At 44.4% G+C, this 18,202-nt stretch overlaps 2 protein-coding genes across 6 annotated transcripts; both read left to right on the top strand.

Annotated features, from left to right (window-relative positions):
* The first annotated feature begins 621 nt into the window (after positions 1-621).
* nr2c1 (nuclear receptor subfamily 2, group C, member 1) lies at positions 622-7,353 on the top strand. Of its 3 annotated transcripts, none has more exons than XM_029152716.3 (14): positions 622-774; positions 2,369-2,508; positions 2,638-2,874; positions 3,026-3,104; positions 3,201-3,380; positions 3,481-3,631; positions 3,871-3,967; positions 4,154-4,332; positions 4,682-4,835; positions 4,948-5,069; positions 5,179-5,321; positions 5,485-5,622; positions 5,714-5,819; positions 5,949-7,353. In XM_029152716.3, the coding sequence occupies exons 2-14, from the start codon at positions 2,437-2,439 to the stop codon at positions 6,118-6,120; spliced, it is 1,830 nt and encodes a 609-aa protein (XP_029008549.1). In that variant the 5' UTR covers positions 622-774; positions 2,369-2,436; the 3' UTR covers positions 6,121-7,353. The 3 variants fall into 3 exon arrangements, with proteins under 3 accessions (XP_029008549.1, XP_029008548.1, XP_055365498.1); XM_029152715.3 differs by having other exon boundaries at positions 622-979; XM_055509523.1 differs by lacking the exon at positions 622-774 and adding an exon at positions 1,548-1,566.
* Positions 7,354-8,421: 1,068 nt separating this feature from the next.
* On the top strand, positions 8,422-17,674 carry LOC114857712 (transmembrane and coiled-coil domain protein 3-like). Of its 3 annotated transcripts, none has more exons than XM_029154467.3 (4): positions 8,422-8,632; positions 14,364-15,337; positions 15,409-15,544; positions 15,831-17,674. In XM_029154467.3, exons 1-4 carry the CDS (start codon positions 8,567-8,569, stop codon positions 16,134-16,136), a joined length of 1,482 nt encoding a protein of 493 aa, XP_029010300.1. In that variant the 5' UTR covers positions 8,422-8,566; the 3' UTR covers positions 16,137-17,674. The 3 variants fall into 3 exon arrangements, with proteins under 3 accessions (XP_029010300.1, XP_055365393.1, XP_055365392.1); XM_055509418.1 differs by lacking the exon at positions 8,422-8,632 and adding an exon at positions 8,704-9,002; XM_055509417.1 differs by lacking the exon at positions 8,422-8,632 and adding an exon at positions 12,000-12,715.
* Positions 17,675-18,202: the final 528 nt, after the last annotated feature.

The following is an 18,202-nucleotide window of genomic DNA, read 5'->3' as shown; positions in this document are numbered from 1 at the left end:
CAAACCTTCACTGATTAAATGTCTGTGTCTCAACTGATCTCTTTATGTCTGGGAACTATTTTAGAGATGCTGTAACTATTCTCTAAAATAAATGTATGTGTCCTAATGTGACATGAGAACAGAGCCTAGCAAGTGTTGCACTTGTATTATACGTGACAGCACATTTTATATATTTAAAAAAATCAATCAGCCCAGAGTCAATTTTTGACAAAGACAAACTTTAGTTATTGGCTTTATTGAAATTTTACTATTTCACAAACATTTACAATTTTAATAAACCAGGGTTTCCTGATTCACAAGAAAAAAAAAGTTCTAGCTAAAACATTCATAGTTGCAGACTTACAGAACCATTACAGAGGTTCACAGTTTTTGTTGGTTTCAATGGCTGCTGATCCTTGAGAGAAAAACAACATAGATGATTGTAAGATAATTATCTGTTTATTGAATAAACACCTTTACAACACTTAAGTGCCCTGTTTTAACAAGTGCTTTCTTAATGGTTTATAAAGGATGTTGATTCCCTAAATATCAAAGATAACGGTCAGTCTTAATCGCAGTTTTAATTTAATTAAAATAAAAGAATAGGTCGTTTCTTCTCAAAAACAAAAGTAAATTGTCAGTTTATCTTATGCCGTGTAATTCGCGGCAACACAACTGCGCATGTGCAGGTTTTTATTGATGAAAAAAGGTCACGAACTCTGACCCTCCCACCAACTGTTAAATTATTATTAGATTTTAGGACATATATTGTCTGGTGTTGCAGCTTTTATACAGGTAAGTAGCTTTACTGGTGCGGATGCATGAGAGCATCGTGAAAGAAGTGCGATTGTCCAGAAACACAGGAAGGGAGGGAGTGTTCAGTCGCTCTACAGGAGGGAAGCTGCCATTAGCTAAGCTACCACCTAGCAAACAGCTAGCATAGCCCGTTAGCATTGTCGCCCGGAGCCCAGTGCATGAAGATTGACGCCAAATTTAACAGGTACACAAAAACGTTCGTGATTGATAATATAGCTGGCGCTATGTCGACCCTTACGCTGCGCGTACGTGTAGCTGTATGCAGAAATTCCCTTACATGCTAGTAAGCTAACAAGTATAACAGGATGCGCTAACGGGCTATCCGTTAGCTCCCGTGCTAGCGTTGCTAACCTGTCTTCGCAAACAGCACAACCGCATCGTGGCTGTAGGTGTGAAAGCGAGAACAACATGCCCCTGTGTTAGATCCCAAGCTGTGTTGCCGAACTGACTAGTTGTATACAAATCCGCTGCAAGAAGTCTAACGAATTCTATCTGGGTTTATGAACCAGACTCCCACCGTTCACTCTGCGATTTGGCATCATGGGCCTTGAACCCTAGCACGCTTTAACCCTTCAATGTTGACCTTTCACCCACAGGAAAAGAAATGCCTTTATCTTCCGTATCGATTTTAAATAGCTGATTGTCAGGACCTTGTTTGTGTTACCGTTTCAGCTTAGCCACTCGTTAGTTGACAGTCTACATTCATTTTAAACTGTATATTTATGCTGAGGCCACCACTAGTGCGGTTTCAAGCTAGCACCAGCAAATGTGGTTAGCAGGCCCACGCATGCAAACATGATAAATCACGTTTCATCATGTTTTACTTCATTACAGATTATATCAAGCTAATGTGGTCTTTAAGAACTTTTCTTATCGTGTACAATTACCTATTACGTGTTGAAATTCACAATATCTTCTGGCTAAACGAGGAGTGAAAATGACGAGCAAAAGAAGCTTGATCATTAGTAAAAGTTACGCACTTGGACTATAATTGCTTTCGGGTCAGCTGAGCGTTAAGCGGTTACACAGTTTATTAAACGGGCGCAACATTTAAGTTTGCAGTATGGATCTTTTACACACATCAGTGTATAAAATAAAACTTTTTGAATTCTGTGAAGTGACAGATGTGGCAAACGTATTCAGTTAATATGAAGGTGATCTTGTAGTCATCAAGACCATGTGTAATTTATTGAACCAATGAGTATCATAATATATGTCATCTGTGGCTTATGTCGCATCTATATCTTATTCTTAAGACATACCTCTGCTATTATCCAATATATATAAAATTCTTTTGAGGCCATGAACATCTGCCTGCAATATCTTTGGCAGTGTCATATGCTCAGAATTACTAATTTACTTAGTTTGTTTAATGAGTAGTTATCTGATAATTACAGTGAACAGTGTTTTTGGAAAGAAAGAGATTTGCCTTTATTTGGTCGTTTAGAAGGAACAAATCGACTTAGAGTATTACACACACTATAGGGAAGTTGCGAAGTACTGAAAATGTACTTCTAATTTGTTGAAAGTAGAGAGATTACAAAATAAAACATCACATTTTTGCTCTGTTTAGGTGTAGACGCCTGATGGTGATGGGGCTGATGTGAAGAGCTACGGAAAAAGGTTTGTATAGTAAACACAATGGATGGACAGACTCAAAGGATTCAGCTTGTGCCAGCAGACAACAACATGGCTTTAGGACACAGAATCCAGGTGACAGCTGCTGTTCTGTTTTCATTATACTGTACATATAATAAGAATTTGTACATATGCCCAATTTTAGGTTTTGTGCCTATACAGTCAGCTCTACCTAATGTTTTCTATTTATTTTATCCCCAACAGATTGTAACTGATCAGCAGACTGGCCAGAAAATCCAGATAGTCACAGCACTTGAGCCCTCATCACCTGGAAAGCAGCAGCAGTTTATTCTAGCAAATGCTGACTATTCCCCTGGTGGGAAGGTGATCCTGACCAAGCAGGAAGGCTCGCCCAACAAGGTCATCCTCACTTCTCCAGATGGCTCTGGGGTTAACCAGCTGTTGTTTGCCTCTCCTGATCTGGCTGGGCAGCAGATTCAGGTACCGCCTGAGGATTGGTGACATATTTCAGCCAGTTTTGATAAACAAGTGACTGAAAGGTCTTGTGACTGATGGATGAATATGCGTAGTCAACCTAAACAGATTATGTTTTCTATATTCAGTTATTTCATTGTGTCGTGTTTTTATTCAGTTTGTGACTGAAGGCTCAGACCAGTCTATTGTGAAGCCGGTTGTGGAATACTGTGTGGTCTGTGGGGATAAGGCTTCAGGTAGGAATTAGGCTTAAATTACTTTAACGTTATTTTTCAGCAGTGAACATATGCTGGTGTTCATCTACTTCATCCTGTTTTTCTTCCTGCTTTCAGGTCGTCATTATGGAGCTGTCAGCTGTGAGGGCTGTAAGGGCTTCTTCAAACGCAGCATTAGGAAGAACCTAGTGTACACATGCAGGGGCTCTGGAGAATGTGCCATCAATAAGCTTCACCGAAACCGCTGCCAGTATTGTCGACTCCAGCGCTGCATAGCACTGGGCATGAAACAGGATTGTAAGAAACTAATATTTTGCTAATATGCGATGTCTGTGTGTAAAATGTCGGATTTGTTGTATCGGATTCAAGTGAATAATGTTTTTGTTTGACATTTTAGCTGTCCAGTGTGAGAGGAAGCCTGTTGAAGTTACCACCAGAGAGAAGTCTGTTAACTGTGCAGCCTCAACTGAGAAAATATACATTCGAAAGAACCTGTGTAGCCCCCTGGCTGCCACGCCTACTTTTGTTTCTGACAAGGAAACTGCCAGGTACAGACACTTAACAAATTATAATATACATGAAATGTAAAAAGGAAGTAGTAAAGTCCTGTCAAATGCAGTCGGCATAATCATTTACTACTACTTCAGAACTACCACACAGCTGTATATGAACAATATACACTGATCTTCTGAATTGACTTGTTTGATGTGACTATTCTTTACAATTTACACTGCACTGCTTCATTATCCATAATGTGATATGTAAGATATAGACTGTCTGACTCCAGGTCTACAAGTTTGCTTGAGTCAAGCATGCTGCTCAACATCCAGCAACCCTTCTCTAAGCTGGAAAATACCATCTTGATCCCTGCATCCCCTGACAAGGTAAAACTAATGGAATCAGATCACAATAGGGTTTAGTGCAGTTTCCTGTGTCATTCTACTTATTCTGTTTCTAAACATAATGCCATAGACACTTAGTATGGTGTTTAAAATATCAGATTAACAACTTACACAAAACCAACTTTGCATTTTTAAGTCATGCCTGATAACGTTATTTGAATTCTCCAGGATGACCAGTCTCAAGGTGACCTTAGTACTCTGGCAAATGTAGTGACGTCCCTTGCCCATCTTAACAAAACCAGGGAAGCGAGCGACAGTGGCAATGATCTGATGGGAGCTGAAACACTTAGCAACGGAGACAGCTCCATGACAGACATCCAGGGAGAAGAGCAGAGTGACATTACCCGGTGAGGGTGTCATAAAGAATAAAGAGGGTTTGACACTGACCAGTAGATGTTTCTGAACAAGTTAAGATCTATGTGAGCACTAGAAAGATCCCAGGGGCTGTTTTTTTCTGTTTGTCACAAAGCTTTAATAGAATTTTCTGTAGGGCCATGTGGTTTCTGACTCACAAGAACTTAATTTGAATGTTTAATGGATGAAAAAAATAGACCATCTTTACTATGCTAGGGATGTGTTGCAGTTGTTGTTGTTTACGGCAACTGGTTTTCTTGTCAGACACACTATATTATATACATGTGGTCTAAGTCATCTAACACATGGACTATTTGCATTTTTGTTACATATTGGGATTAGAGCTTTTGACACCCTGGCCAAAGTCCTGCATCCTGGTGATGGTTCTGCAGGGGACTCCTTGGAGGCCACAATGCAGCTGATGTCTGGGGACCAGTCAGGTCCTGTAGTGGAGTTGGATGGACCTCTACTCTCTGACAGTCATATCCCTTTCAAGGTAAAACTACTGATCTTAACCCTGAGGATTACATCTCGCTGAAACTACTGCATATTTTCAACTAAGCTACACTAGTCATGTCTGCTCCCCCTCTTATAATTTGTTTGTACAGCTTATGATGCCATTGCCTGTGCCAGAGTACCTTAATGTCAACTACATCTGTGAGTCAGCTTCCCGCCTACTTTTTCTCTCTATGCACTGGGCACGTTCCATACCTGCCTTTCAAACCCTTGGGTAAGCCTTCGTCACGTGTTTCATTTATGATTTTAAAATAATGGAAATTATAAAATGACTGAACTAGTTCTCTTTTCTGTACTAAAATAAAATATTTTTTATTTTACAGCGGCCAAGAAAATGATATTAACCTGATGAAAGCCTGCTGGAATGAACTGTTTGCCCTTGGTCTGGCACAGTGTTCCAACGTTATGAATGTTGGTACCATATTAAGTGCCATTATCAACCATCTGCAGACCAGCTTACAGGAAGGTATGATTGCTCCTCTCTGTCTGCAGGGTTTCGCAGAACACATTTTCAGAAGCACAGGGCATGTTTTTTTCAGTATGACGAAACAGAAAGTAAGTACACTTAACAACTGCAGACATGGAAGGTTTTAAATTCAGTTTTTGTGTCTTGCTTCTGTCTCTTACAGAGAAGCTGTCACCCGAGCGAGTAAAACTAGTAATGGAGCACATCTGGAGGATGCAAGAGTTCTGTAACAGCATGGCTAAGCTTTCCCCAGACTCTTATGAATATGCCTACCTCAAAGCCATCATTCTCTTTAGTCCTGGTATGTCTGTATTTAGATGTGCTAAGACAGATCAGGAGAATAAACATGTTCTAGGTTTGCATGTCTTATTTTGTGCATGTTTTTCTACCAGATCACCCAGGCATAGACAATACCCCACAGATTGAGAGGTTCCAGGAAAAAGCCTACATGGAGCTACAGGACTATGTGACCAGGACCTACCCAGAAGATTCCTATCGGTTTGTAGTGTTTACTACAATTTTAACACAATATATATAGAATATTATTGTACATTTAGAAAAACAAATTACTTTTTTAAACACATTTTTAAACATTTTTTGGTTTCCAATGCTCTTTCTTGTTCCTAGGTTATCCAAGCTGTTGCTCCGTCTTCCTGCCCTTAGGCTTATAAGTGCAACTGTCACAGAGGAGCTCTTCTTCGCTGGACTCATTGGAAACGTACAGATTGACAGCATCATCCCTTACATCCTCAAAATGGAGTCCACTGACTATAATAGCCAGGCGATCTCTGGAGTCTGATACACTGTGCCATCTGTAACCGCTACATTGGACTGTGGTCGGTCACCAGCCAACTGGTCTGGGGGCTCTGCCGGTTGTGGATTGGTTGGAGTGTATTTATGATGTCCTATGTGAATTTGTTTTTGCTCCTTTCTTGCTATTACGCCTGGCTCAGCGGAGCAGAGCTCACAATGAGGACAAATGCCATTAACTCCAGTGATAAGCAAGCATGCTAATATGTGCCCATTCAAGAGTGAACCTTTAAAACCTGCGTAGTAGATTGTCATTTATATTGTACATAGTCTTTTATGCTTCGTTGTGTCCAAACTGTTCCTTTTCTGCAGATCCAGCTTGGACTCTGAACTGTGGATAGGTTGTTTTCACTGCTTTCATATCGTGTTATGCTTTTTTTATTTTCTGATAATTATGAGGAAGCAGCTTGTCATAATGTGAACTGATTCCTGAAATGTTTTGGTAAAGGTTAAAACCTTTTTTTTTTTATTTGTTTGCCAATCCAAAGGATCGGGGCAGCATCACTTGTCAATTATTTGACACCACATGAATTTGAAGTATTTGTGTATAAATAAACTTGTATATAGAATGCACCAAGAAGGCTATAATAGACATCACTTGGTAATGGCAAAGTCATTTAAAAACTAACGACGTCCTCTGTTTGCAAAATTAAGCTGATGATGATTAACAAAATGATTGAGTAAAAAAGCTGATTCCAAATATTTAATTGTCAGGATAATTTAATTTAACAAGCATCTGCATGAGTCAAGTTAGACTTTTGTGTATACTGTGGTTTTGTTTTGCTCTAGTATTTTGGACAGCAGCTGTGAGCCTAAAATATGATGTGTTGGACCCATGTTAATGGAACAGGCTGCTGTAGATGAACAGATGTATTTTCTGTAATGGCCTGAATTGGTACAAATTATGTATTGCATTGCTGCAAAAATGACAAAACAACCCACGTAACTTCAGTTATGCAAAACTCATAAATCATCATAAAGCAAAAAAACAAACAAACCAGATCTTGATTTTGTGCAGTGTTGAATAGGTTTAGGTGCCTGAATCCTCTAAAGAAAATGTAAAGGAAGTTATGAGTACTGCTTTGCAGATTAAAAAATCCACAACAGTTATTGTGACGAGTCGCTGTATAGAGCCACAGTGAGAAGTATCACGAAACTGGCCCTCTTTTTATAAACAGCAGATTGTTTACTTGACCCCCTCAAAATAAATAATGCAAATCTGTATCCTACCCCAGTGACTTATTGTTGCTTAGTGTCAAGTGACACGAAGGTGGAAGTTGTAGCAGAGTGTCAGGGACTAGACTTTCAGCATGTGTTATTAGGAATTAAATTTTTCATTAGGGCTCTGGGTGTGTGGGTGATCAGAAGCCAGTGGCTGTAAGCTTCCCTTTGCTGTACTTACCCAGTCAGTGGCTCCAGCTAATTAAAGGCACTGATAGCAACATTAAAACTTAATGACCATTTGAATTTCATCTGCTGCTGTTTTTAGAAGTGCATTGTCCTGCAGCTTCTTTACGATGATTTCTCTGCAGCCCCGTTTACAGCGATCACTACTTTACTCTGCGAACGGCTCTGAAAGGTTAATGCATCACAATGTATGGCCTGACACTAGAGCTTACGCTTGTCCTCTCTTTACAGCCTGCACAAACAGTTCCTGCAGTGGCAAACAAAAACACTTGGGTGAAGACATTTATGATGCAATATGGGGCTTTGTGTTTGCTGGGTGGATTAGCTCTTTTCAAGCTGAATAACTGCCAGTGAAAAGGCCATTTACGTTTTGGAGTCTTGTTTTGGTTGAATAAAAAGTTTCTACTAACAGGACTACAGACATTTTAATGAAGCCAAAATTATACCAAGATGTTTTTTAAATAATCCTCCTCGCATGTTTTTACAAGCACTCAGTTTGGATGGTTCTCGGTTCATAGTTTGGTTTAATGATGTAAAGCAAATACATACTAGTTTACTAGTTATGTCCAGAATAATCAACAGTATTTGTTTACACAGGATACACAGGCTTTTCATGTTGAAACTTAAATTCATGCTATAAAGTTTTATCTTTTCACTCTCACATTCAAACAACCCACACGTTTCTAACTAACGCAATTTGCTATGAGACGCTTTTATGTTTACATTGCGGGAATACAATCGTTTAAAACCATTTTGATCACAAAAGTGTGGCGGCCCTGTTTAATCCCCATTTCGGGCGCGTGCGTTGAAAGGGTTAACCCCTCCCCGCAGAGGGGCGGGGTCTGAGTGGACACAGCTTTTGTATGTTGAAGAGGGCGCCCGCTGTGTGTGCGTGCGCGCGCGCGCGCGTTTGAGGGCGTGTGAGCGAGTCGGAGGGAAGAACGGGGGCTAACATGGATAAGAGATTAGACCCGAGTTGTAAACTAGTCTCGGTCCCGGAGTGAAGGAGTAGCACACACGGGATTATTATGCCCAGCGCCAACGTGTCCGTGCGAAGTTTATCCGAAGTGGAGAAATACCTCAGCAGCCGGATGGTGAGTGTGCAGCCGCGGTGTTTTACATTGTTGTGTCATAAACGCTCGAACCAGCGACACGTTGTCATGCGAAACCGACAGCTGCCGGTGAAAGCCGCGTATTTCCCCGGACGCAGAGCTTCACGAGACCGAGAGAGACGTCAGGACGTGTCGAAACACCCGCGACTGTGCCACAAAAACGCCGCTGCGCTGCTCATTGTTCATCTTTAATTAACCTGCGAATGATTGATTGTACCTACACACACACACACACACACACACACACAACACGTATGAAGGTCTGCGCGTGTCGAGCCACAGAACCGGTTCACGTCGCGCACACACTCCGTCCACACAATGCGGTTAACGCAGCGCCGTCATCCTGGAGCAGGTACGTAAAGTTTTTAATTAACTGGTGACTTTGAACGCAGCACCAGCGCAGGTCCACCACCTCGCGCGTCCCGTAACATCACCGTCCTACAGCTGTTCTAAAGTCTCCCTCGGTGTTTGACCCACTTTTCACATGTAATGAAGTGTTACACGGAGCTGCCGTGTCTGACAGGTGCATGCTTGGTGATTGTTTGGTTACGCGTCCGTTTAGATTAACGCGTACAGCTGATGTACTTAGTTATATTGAGTTTAACATGGCTCATATTTCGTTCATTCATTGCTTTAATGAATACATAACTTTTATTGACCACTATAGACACATTATATTATCATGTACTTACCTGTTACAATTCTGGATAAAGTACCAAAAGATTACTAAACATGGTGGATTATGACTAGCTGTGTCCTAATTATTGGCCTGATTAGTTCATTTAGTAGCTCTACTTTGTGATTTTTAAAATTAGGAAAGGACAAAAAAAACACCCAAAACCAACTGCAAGAACAGGGTGTAGGGGGGAAAACTATCCAACCATTTGCTGATGTGTGGTGTTTAAAAAACGCACATGATGGTTGAGATAGAGGAACAGGAGAATGTGTTCAAAGCCCATTTGCACTTTGTCATGGTGACAGAAAGTTGAGTGTGACTCTTGTGCAAGCAGAAAGTCAGTCAAGTGTCGGGCTGTTTACATGTTTGTGTCCTGTACTTATCAAGGGGACAGGGCATCATAAAATGGTCTTCTTTACAATAAAACACTACCAGTAACCATGTAAAATGAATAAATAATCAAAATTCACAACTCTCTAGAGCAGAAATCAGAAGAATCACAAACACAGTTTCTCCTGTAAAAGCATCAACATGCTGTAACATATCAGCATATGAGTGTGTGCCTGCTTTATTACTGCGGGGCTGTAACATCGTGTTTTTCCTCCTTTTGTTGGCTGCAAATAACATTCCTGTTCTGTTTCTGAAAAAGCCATTGTCTAGCAGATATAGTGGGTTAGAGGCCAAGGATGATGCAACGCCTCAGTCTGAGTGGCTTCTTTTAGGCCCGCGCTGGATGGCGATTTTGTGCCATTTCTCTGAAATGTTTGCCCGTTAATGACCCTCAGGCCGTCCCCCAAAGGGAAAGTTAAAAAACCTTCACTCTGTTTGAATATGCTGTAATCAGTGCGTTATAAAGCATTTAAGTTTGTCCCACTTTTTAGATATGTGGGGTTTTTATGGTCATGGTGTTCACTAACTCTGCTCCATCACTTGCTGTGTTCACTCTGACTTTGAATCAGTATTTTGGGACTTCGTCTTCACCCCCATTCATTAATTTCCCCGTCCACACAGCCGACACACGCTGGGAGTGTTAACCTGCTACTCCTTCTGGACCAGCTTGTTTATGAGATAATAGCGATTGCGTCTTAGGTAATTCATTCCTCTGACTTCACAGTGATTAGTCACCAGGGAAACGCGACGCCTTCCAACTCCATTGCGAGTCTTTTACTTTGCTGAGGCGTTCTGTTTTGGAGGCAGCAAACAAAGTGTAGCCACATATGCAGCTGTGGGATGGAGACGCGCTCCCCGTCGCTCCGCCTGCGCCTTTCTTCCTGCTTCCCTGTGTGAGTCCTGAGTGGGAGAGTGTCTGTATCCATGAGGATCAGCTGGAGGGAATACCAATAAGCTCTGTGGGCTTCTTCCCCTCTGTGGTTCTGTTCCCTGCTGAAGGGACGGTTTTGTTCCATCTCACTGAGTGCCAGCTCCTTCCCCGGCGTCTGTGTGTTTATTTGGGGGCTGTCCTCGCTTCTTGACCACACCTGTGCTTGCATTTGCATTTGCATTCCGTGTACCTGTGTGACGTGACCTCACCTGGTGAAGGGTTTGATCAGAGCAGAGCTCCCTGGAACAGCGACGGGTCGTGTGTGCGGCTTTAATATTGTCCCCTAGCAGCGAAGGGAATCCTGCTTTCATAGTAATTCATTGTTTTCTCTTTGTTCTGCTGACGTGGACCCACATCTTCCACGGATGCAGCTCGCGGACCCGCTGAAATGCTGTTTTCGCCTGCTCATTGCGCTGCTGCAGTGGGCAGACGAGCTGCAAGTCTGTTTTTGCATAAATAATGGAATCGTCGAGTCGATCATCGATCCAAAAGAGGGAGAACGCTGCGGCGCGAGATAAGCCGACGCTGCAGTTTCTGTCGACCGCCCCAAAAAATGTAAACGAAGATTTGATCTGGTTTCCAAACACAGGTCTCCTGCTCGGGTCCAGATTGAGGCTAATGCAGTCGGATCTTTATGTTATGCTGTCGAGCCGGGTCAGGGAGAATTAAATGGGTCATGGTATTGGACAGATGATGTGCGCTATGTAGGGCAGCGTGGGGGCTCGCGTGGGGCTGAGGTGTTGGGGAGGCACCCTTGAGGCACAGAGGACCCCTGTATGTCCCATTGGGGGGTGGGGGCTGCTGCTGATTTGTGTGTGATCGTAATCATCCTTTGTTTCTCACTTTCTGTCTGTCTCACCTCCTGCTCCACTGGCACTCTATTAAAAAGCAGCAGGCGAATTGTTATTTTCTAAGCTTCTGAAGACGTGATCAGACTGAAGGGCCTCACTAACCGAACTATTATACCTCAAAAAGAAACTTTTACTGAAGAATTCGCAGATTGACCCGTCTTCTTTGACTTTTCTCTGAATCATAAACCAGTGGCACCCTTCGCCGCATGCCCGTGTGCTTTCAGCCTCTTTCCGCCTTGCTCATGGGCTGCCAGGCGTCGCCCCGCCTCACCCTTGTACCTCGACAACCCCCCAGAGAGCGCCCACATAAGTGTGTGTGGAGTGAAAAGTAGGGCAACTCCTCAGCAGATTTGGGAGGACAGTTTCATCAGCGTGAGGCTAATTTATTCAGCAGAGCCACTCATCCAGAGGGACCCTCCGATTACTCCAGCAGTTGGTCGGCGTGGGGAGAAACCTGGAGGAGCCTGGGCGTGGGGATGAGCCTGCTGCATCTCTTATCAGATGTCACGGTATCGTCCGGGAGCAAAACATCTGGCTTGTGATGCTGATGTCATTTTAAGCTGCCACGCATCAGGGTTCATCCAGTCTGTGCGCTTCCCGTTCTTGTTTGAGCGGTTCCATTCAGGTTCGGCTTCATTACTGCAGGTGCATCAATGGCGCTGCAGAGGCTGTTTCATTATGCCGCGCATGCATCCCAGCCCCTGGATTCCTTAACAATGAGTCACCAACAGTCGCCAGGTCGTATTTTTTCATCTGTTTTGTGCTCGTCCAATATCCGCAATACCACTGGACCTTAAAGCAATAAACCCAACGCTCCATTTGCCGCCTCAAGCTACAGAGGGGAATATTGAATTATTATGTGAGGAGAGCGCTTAAGGAGGGAGTTTAGTTCCAGCGCTGCAGACGTAGCGCTGAGCTTCAGGTGTGTCAAACAGGCCATTCTTTGTTTTCATTCATTCAATATGCACAAATGCTGCGTAATAACAGTAATAACAGCTTGACCTACAAGCGGTTGTGTAGCGTCCTGGGCTCCGTTTCCTTTTCTATGACAAAGCGGTTTTGACAGAAGGGAAGCTGACATGTTGGGCAGCGGCGCCGTACAGCATGTTCTCTGTGGAGCAGGACTGAGGCCCGGTGCAGGGCTCCCGGGGCGTCCGCGTCAGGCCACGGAGTCCGTATGCAGCAGCGCGTCCGTCAGAGTCCTGGACAGAGCAGAGGTAGGACGTGACAAAGTGTGCTTTTCTCCGCGCAAAGAAAGGGTCCTGTGTTCAGGAAGGACAGATGCCAGGGCGGGGGAGCGGGTGGGACGGGGACAGTGGCGGAACCACCCTAGGCATGCGTGTGTGTGTGTGTGGAAACCAGCACGGCATTGTCTGCTTCTGTGCCACACATAAAACGACATATAATGTGTATATAGGGCAATTAAAGGCAATTGGGCCACCACGACTACTGTAAACACCAGGGGGTTAGCAGATATGTGGCCATAATCCAGCACCGCAGGGTCCAGAGTCAATAGGATTCCTCCCCTCAGGAACATGGATGTGCCGGCTCTCAAAGCTTCACTTCATTTGTTTAGACACAAAGGAGTTTCTGTTGCGATTGAATCCCGATGTGACTCGTCCTCACAGACGAGTCGGACCAGTTGAATGAGTGTGAGGTCATGGTGCCAGCAGCGCGTCAGCGGAGAGGTATGAGTATAACTGAGTGGCTGCGGCTGCTCAGGACTAATGACCGTGTTAATGGTAAACTCTGAGTGTCACCTGACAGTCATGTGGCCCCGAGCGTCAGCGTGTGGTTGAGCCCTGCATGCATTAGTCGATCGGAAAGGTCCTGGGCCCGCAATGTGTAACCATTAAGTGGTGATGTAGAAAGGCTAAGTAGGATTGAGAAAGTCTGCTGAGTTAAGTCGGATCATTTGAGAACCAGCAGTGGTACATTTGTTGGGTTTAGTGCCGCTTTGGACCGGCGCTGGTGCCGGTTGTATTAGACGCCATCAGCTAGGTCCTCTCATCATTATTTTGGGTTTATGTTGCAATCATCATGCCTCATTGGACTGCTGTCGTGTCATTAAACAACTAATTAAATTTTCAGCTCGCTGCATTCTCACTTTGTCTTTAAAAGTGTCTTCACATTTCCTGCGATACAGAAACATGCTGAGCTATATTTATTCAGTTTCGCTTCCTCAAATCGAGTTCAGTGACGTAGCTCGGTCTGTAGCTCAGTGTTTTAGCATAAAATATTATATTTACTGCAAAAGTAGTGCTGTCTGAACAGGGGATTTTCTGAGCCTCGTGGCCTTGTGTGACATTATCACTGACCTACATTAGACGCGCACGCTCCATTTCTTTCCCACACATTTAATAGCTTCTATCTGAATTTTGTCATCTGTGTCCACTGTGCGTTATACATAAACAAACAGGATTATTTGGCAAGTGAAATGTAACAGATGTGCCAAATAAGAGCACTACATACACACCCAGATGGTCCCACTGTGGCAATATGAGCAGCAATATGGAACTGCAGCGCGTGCCAAGGCGCCGGTGGAGGTGGATCGTTCTAGGAAGTGCACCTTGTTTTAAACGCTGCAGGGCACAGCAACGCCGGCAGACCGGCTTTAGCAAAACACACGACTTAATCCCCCTGAACAAACCGCTCGCTTGAAACCGTTGGCTGTAAATGCTCATTGTTGACATAGAGCCACTGAAGTTACTAGTTTGGCTTTGCTCAACTATTCAGCGCCTGCAGGTAGTCGGGTCAGGACGATACTGGGGAATATCGTCTTTACTTCAGCATACACTATTTTATTTGCAAATGCCTAATTTTAATTAAACAGTGTATGAAAATCGTCACTGTTTCTCTTGATAGGATCAGAGAACGGAGGCCAGTTTTCTGAGCATCCACGCCTCAATGCGGCGAGGTTCTTCGGAGAACAACCTGGACCTGGACCTGGGCGACGGGATCCACGGCCCCGGCCTCGGCTTCGAGGTCCAGCGGAGCCGCTCCTGCCTGGACAACCTCCAGCAGAAGATCCTGAAGGTCACGGAGCAGCTGAAGATCGAGCAGACGGCGCGGGATGAGAACGTGGCGGAATACCTGAAGCTGGTGAACAGCGCCGACAAGCAGCAGGTGGGGCGCATCAAGCAGGTGTTCGAGAAGAAGAACCAGAAATCAGCACAAAACATTGCTCAGATGCAGAAGAAGCTGGAACAGTACCATCGGAAGATGAAGGACAGCGAAGTCCAGCACAGCCCCACGCGGCGCACGTCCAGCGTCAAACACAGCACCATTCCCAGGGAGTCGCCCCGGGAGCTGCTGAGGGACATGACCGGCAGTGGCCGGCACCCGACCATGGACAAGATCAAGACCATTGGACCCGGTGTTTCCCTCTCCCCTCCTTTCTTCTTCAGCAAGCCCAGGGAGTTCGCCAACCTCATCAGGAACAAATTTGGCAGCGCTGACAACATCGCTCACCTCAAAACCACCCTGGACACTTCGTCGCCGTTGCCCAGTGACGGCGGCGGAAAGGGCCTGAGTAACAGCACCTCTATGGTGGCGAAGCACAAGTATCCCAGCGACGACGAGTGCTCCTCAGAGAGCGCCTCCATCTCGGCAGACAGTAACGGGAACCCAGCGGGCGGAGGGGCCTCGGCAGGGCCGGCCGACGGCCAGGGGCCGGCGGCGGGGGGGGAGGGCCCCGGCAGACTGGCCCTGACCCTGGAGGAGGTGAAGGAGATCAAGGAGGCCCAGAGTCAGCTGGAAGAGGACATCGAGGAGCTGAAGGCTCAGTTCAAGCGAGAGTGTGGCATCATCAGCCAAACGCTGCAGGAAGAGCGATACAGGTAGAAATGTTTGGATCATTTGATCATTTGTACGTGACTTGTGGCTAATTCTCCCCTGTACTCGTTGCTAGGTTCGAGCGTTTGGAAGACCAGCTGAACGACCTGACCGAACTCCACCAAAATGAGATGGCGAATCTGAAGCAGGAGCTGGTCAGCATCGAAGAGAGGGTGGCGTACCAGGCCCAGGAACGGGCCAGGGACATACAGGTGAAGTACAGGTGGTTGCAGGGATCTGTCATTTAGATCAGGCTGTAGAATTAAGGTTTAACAGTGTAGTAAGAGGTTGTCTGGAATCTGTTAATAGGTGAAGAGTCCATTACCACACGCTGCTCAAGTGATCACATTAGCTGTAATGTAATCGAACCTTCACACGTTCTGCCCTCACACCTTCTCTGCTGATACACAATTCATGAGTGCTTTGGCTGCAGCGAACTGCCCCCCAGCCCTCCGATCCTCCATCCCACCTCACAAACCCCCCGTCCGTGTGTCTCAGGAAGCCCTCGAGTCGTGCCAGACACGCGTGTCCAAGCTGGAGCTCCAGCAGCAGCAGCAGCAGCAGACGGTCCAGCTGGAGAGCCGCGACGCCCGCGTGCTGCTGGGGAAGAGCATCAACATCATGCTGGCCATCATCACCGTCATCCTGGTGTGCGTCTCCACCGCTGCCAAGTTCGCGGCCCCGCTGATGAGGAGCAGGTACCACGTGGTCGCTACCCTGCTCGGGCTTTGCTTCCTGACCGTGTTCTGGAAGAACTGGGACCGCTTCCAGTACGCGGTGGACAGACTGCTGGTGCTCGCCTGAGTGAGCATAGTGGACGATGCTGGTCAGAATGGGACTGTCTGAGAGGATTGGTTGTACAATCGTCACATGACACCAACACCACGCTTTGACAGAAGTCACTTTTTTTAGACTGGAATGAATTTTAGATTTTTTTTCTTGTCTAGACTTGAATGTGTGTCCCTAAAAATTTGCAATAACCCTATAAATAATATTTATATAACAGTCCATTTTGATACTTGACCACTGATTGCTATGAATTTATCACAAAGCCTAATACTTAGGTTAAGTATTAAACATTTTCATTAGAATGCAACAACTCTGAATCACTCTTTCCAACAGTTCTTGGAGAAAAATCCACAGACAACGTGACATTAGGCAAATGATGATTATTTCTTATTGTCCTTCTGTTAAAGTTTAATGTCTCTCAAACTTGCACACACAAACAAAACCTCAAGGCTGGTGTCTTGTTGGTCATATCTGTGAAATGATAGATGTTTTTTTTCTGTCTAATAGACGAGCAGTATGAGAACACTCCAGCCAGCAGCTGTCTAGTTCGTCTTATCACGAAAGATTAGGTGGATTCTGTTACTGGCCTTTTCCTCCTGTTTACAGTTACATTCAACAGGTTGATGGTGATGTAAATGTTCTAATCTGAAGATGAAAACGCACCTTTCTCCATTTTTTTTTTTCTTTTTCTGAAGCACAAAGGCAACACGTGCTGTTTGGTCACATTGATTTTAGTTTTATTCCTTATTGCTTCGTCTGTGTCATCTCAAAGTTGTTAAGTGTACTGTGTCTAACATTTAAAGTGCAATATTTGATTTCTGAATGCACTGTTTTTGTACATGTTTTATGTAGGAGTGATGGTTTTACGCCGTCCTTTCAAAGTTCGAGGGGCTGTGAGCTCGGGGAGGGGGGGGGGGGGGGCTGTCATTAGCTTTGGTGTGAGATATAGAAGGCGCTGCTTGGCTCTGATAAGACCAGCTCACTCCTCTCAAGGGTCAAAAATCAATCCAGCTGCATTACTGCGCCGGCCGCGTGCTAATATCAACACGCGCCAGACGACTCAGACCCAGGCGCTCGGCTGTGTGTTTTTATGCGTCTTATGGGTTCTACCCACTTGGATGTTTGTCTTAATAATGAGTTATACTGTGACAAAAGGCCTTTTTCTGAGGAAAAAAGCATTTCCCTAATTTTGAAGAAGCAACAAACCCTCGGTGAGGAGCACAACTATGGTCCATGAACCCGTTCTGAGACTCGTGTTGCAGTCATATTTGCCTATGAGGATCTGACTGTACATGACATGTGGACTGTTTTTAATGTTTGTCCATAATAACATGTTTATCTTTATGATTGTTTTCATCTCTGTTCTAGTCACTTTATCGTAGTGTTTAGTTCCTGTTTTGCTTTTAGGAAGTTGTACCTGCCAAACTACAGACTTGGTTTACACTCTTTCTTCGTCTCTGGTGCATCCTGCAATCAATCAATTGTATGTTTATGCATCACATGCCTTTGATTTTTTTTTAATTTCTGTTAAATTAAATCTTTTTAATCTTTGACTGATGATCAGCATTTGATATATAAAATTTGTAGTGTTGTTCTGCAAGTATTCCAGCATTGTGATGTGTCTGTTGGGCGGTTACTTCTCTAAAACTACCATATAAAGGATATTTAGGAAGCTGAACTTCAAACTTCCTTCATAAAATGATTACATTTACATAAGAACACTAAGAGTACACTCTGTACTCGCACTGCTGATTTGTAATGATTATTTTTGCCTTTGGGCCTTGTACTAGAAGAATAAACATTGAAGAAAATCTTAATAAGCAAACAGCTACCGAGAAGTTACTCAAAGATGTTTTCCTTGTGCTCCTTTTTAATTCCGCCACTAGGGGGAGTAGGTGCTGCACCGTTGACGAGCATGAAGCCAAGCAAAATTACTCAGTTATCTTGCACAGCCTTCATTGTTTCTAAGTGTTTGTGTATTTTGAATCAATCACTTGGCCCAAACTCTGGCTGCAACATTTAGGTGAACAAACGTTTCCTGTGGCAGTGATACAGAAAGAAATGTGGAAGAGCGGTGCCCT

Source organism: Betta splendens, chromosome 6, assembly GCF_900634795.4.
Source record: "Betta splendens chromosome 6, fBetSpl5.4, whole genome shotgun sequence".
In the NCBI taxonomy this organism is placed as follows: domain Eukaryota; kingdom Metazoa; phylum Chordata; class Actinopteri; order Anabantiformes; family Osphronemidae; genus Betta; species Betta splendens.
This window is presented reverse-complemented; position numbering and strand designations above follow the sequence as displayed.

Excerpts from the sequence above, each read along its gene's own strand:
- nr2c1 (XM_029152716.3), top strand. The coding sequence starts at position 2,437 with ATGGATGGACAGACTCAAAGGATTCAGCTTGTGCCAGCAGACAACAAC. Across the intron at positions 3,632-3,870 it reads TCTGACAAGGAAACTGCCAG|GTCTACAAGTTTGCTTGAGT; the intron begins GTACAGACACTT and ends GTCTGACTCCAG. Across the intron at positions 5,070-5,178 it reads CCTGCCTTTCAAACCCTTGG|CGGCCAAGAAAATGATATTA; the intron begins GTAAGCCTTCGT and ends TTTATTTTACAG.
- LOC114857712 (XM_055509417.1), top strand. The coding sequence starts at position 12,578 with ATGTTGGGCAGCGGCGCCGTACAGCATGTTCTCTGTGGAGCAGGACTG. Across the intron at positions 15,338-15,408 it reads CTGCAGGAAGAGCGATACAG|GTTCGAGCGTTTGGAAGACC; the intron begins GTAGAAATGTTT and ends ACTCGTTGCTAG. Across the intron at positions 15,545-15,830 it reads AACGGGCCAGGGACATACAG|GAAGCCCTCGAGTCGTGCCA; the intron begins GTGAAGTACAGG and ends CGTGTGTCTCAG.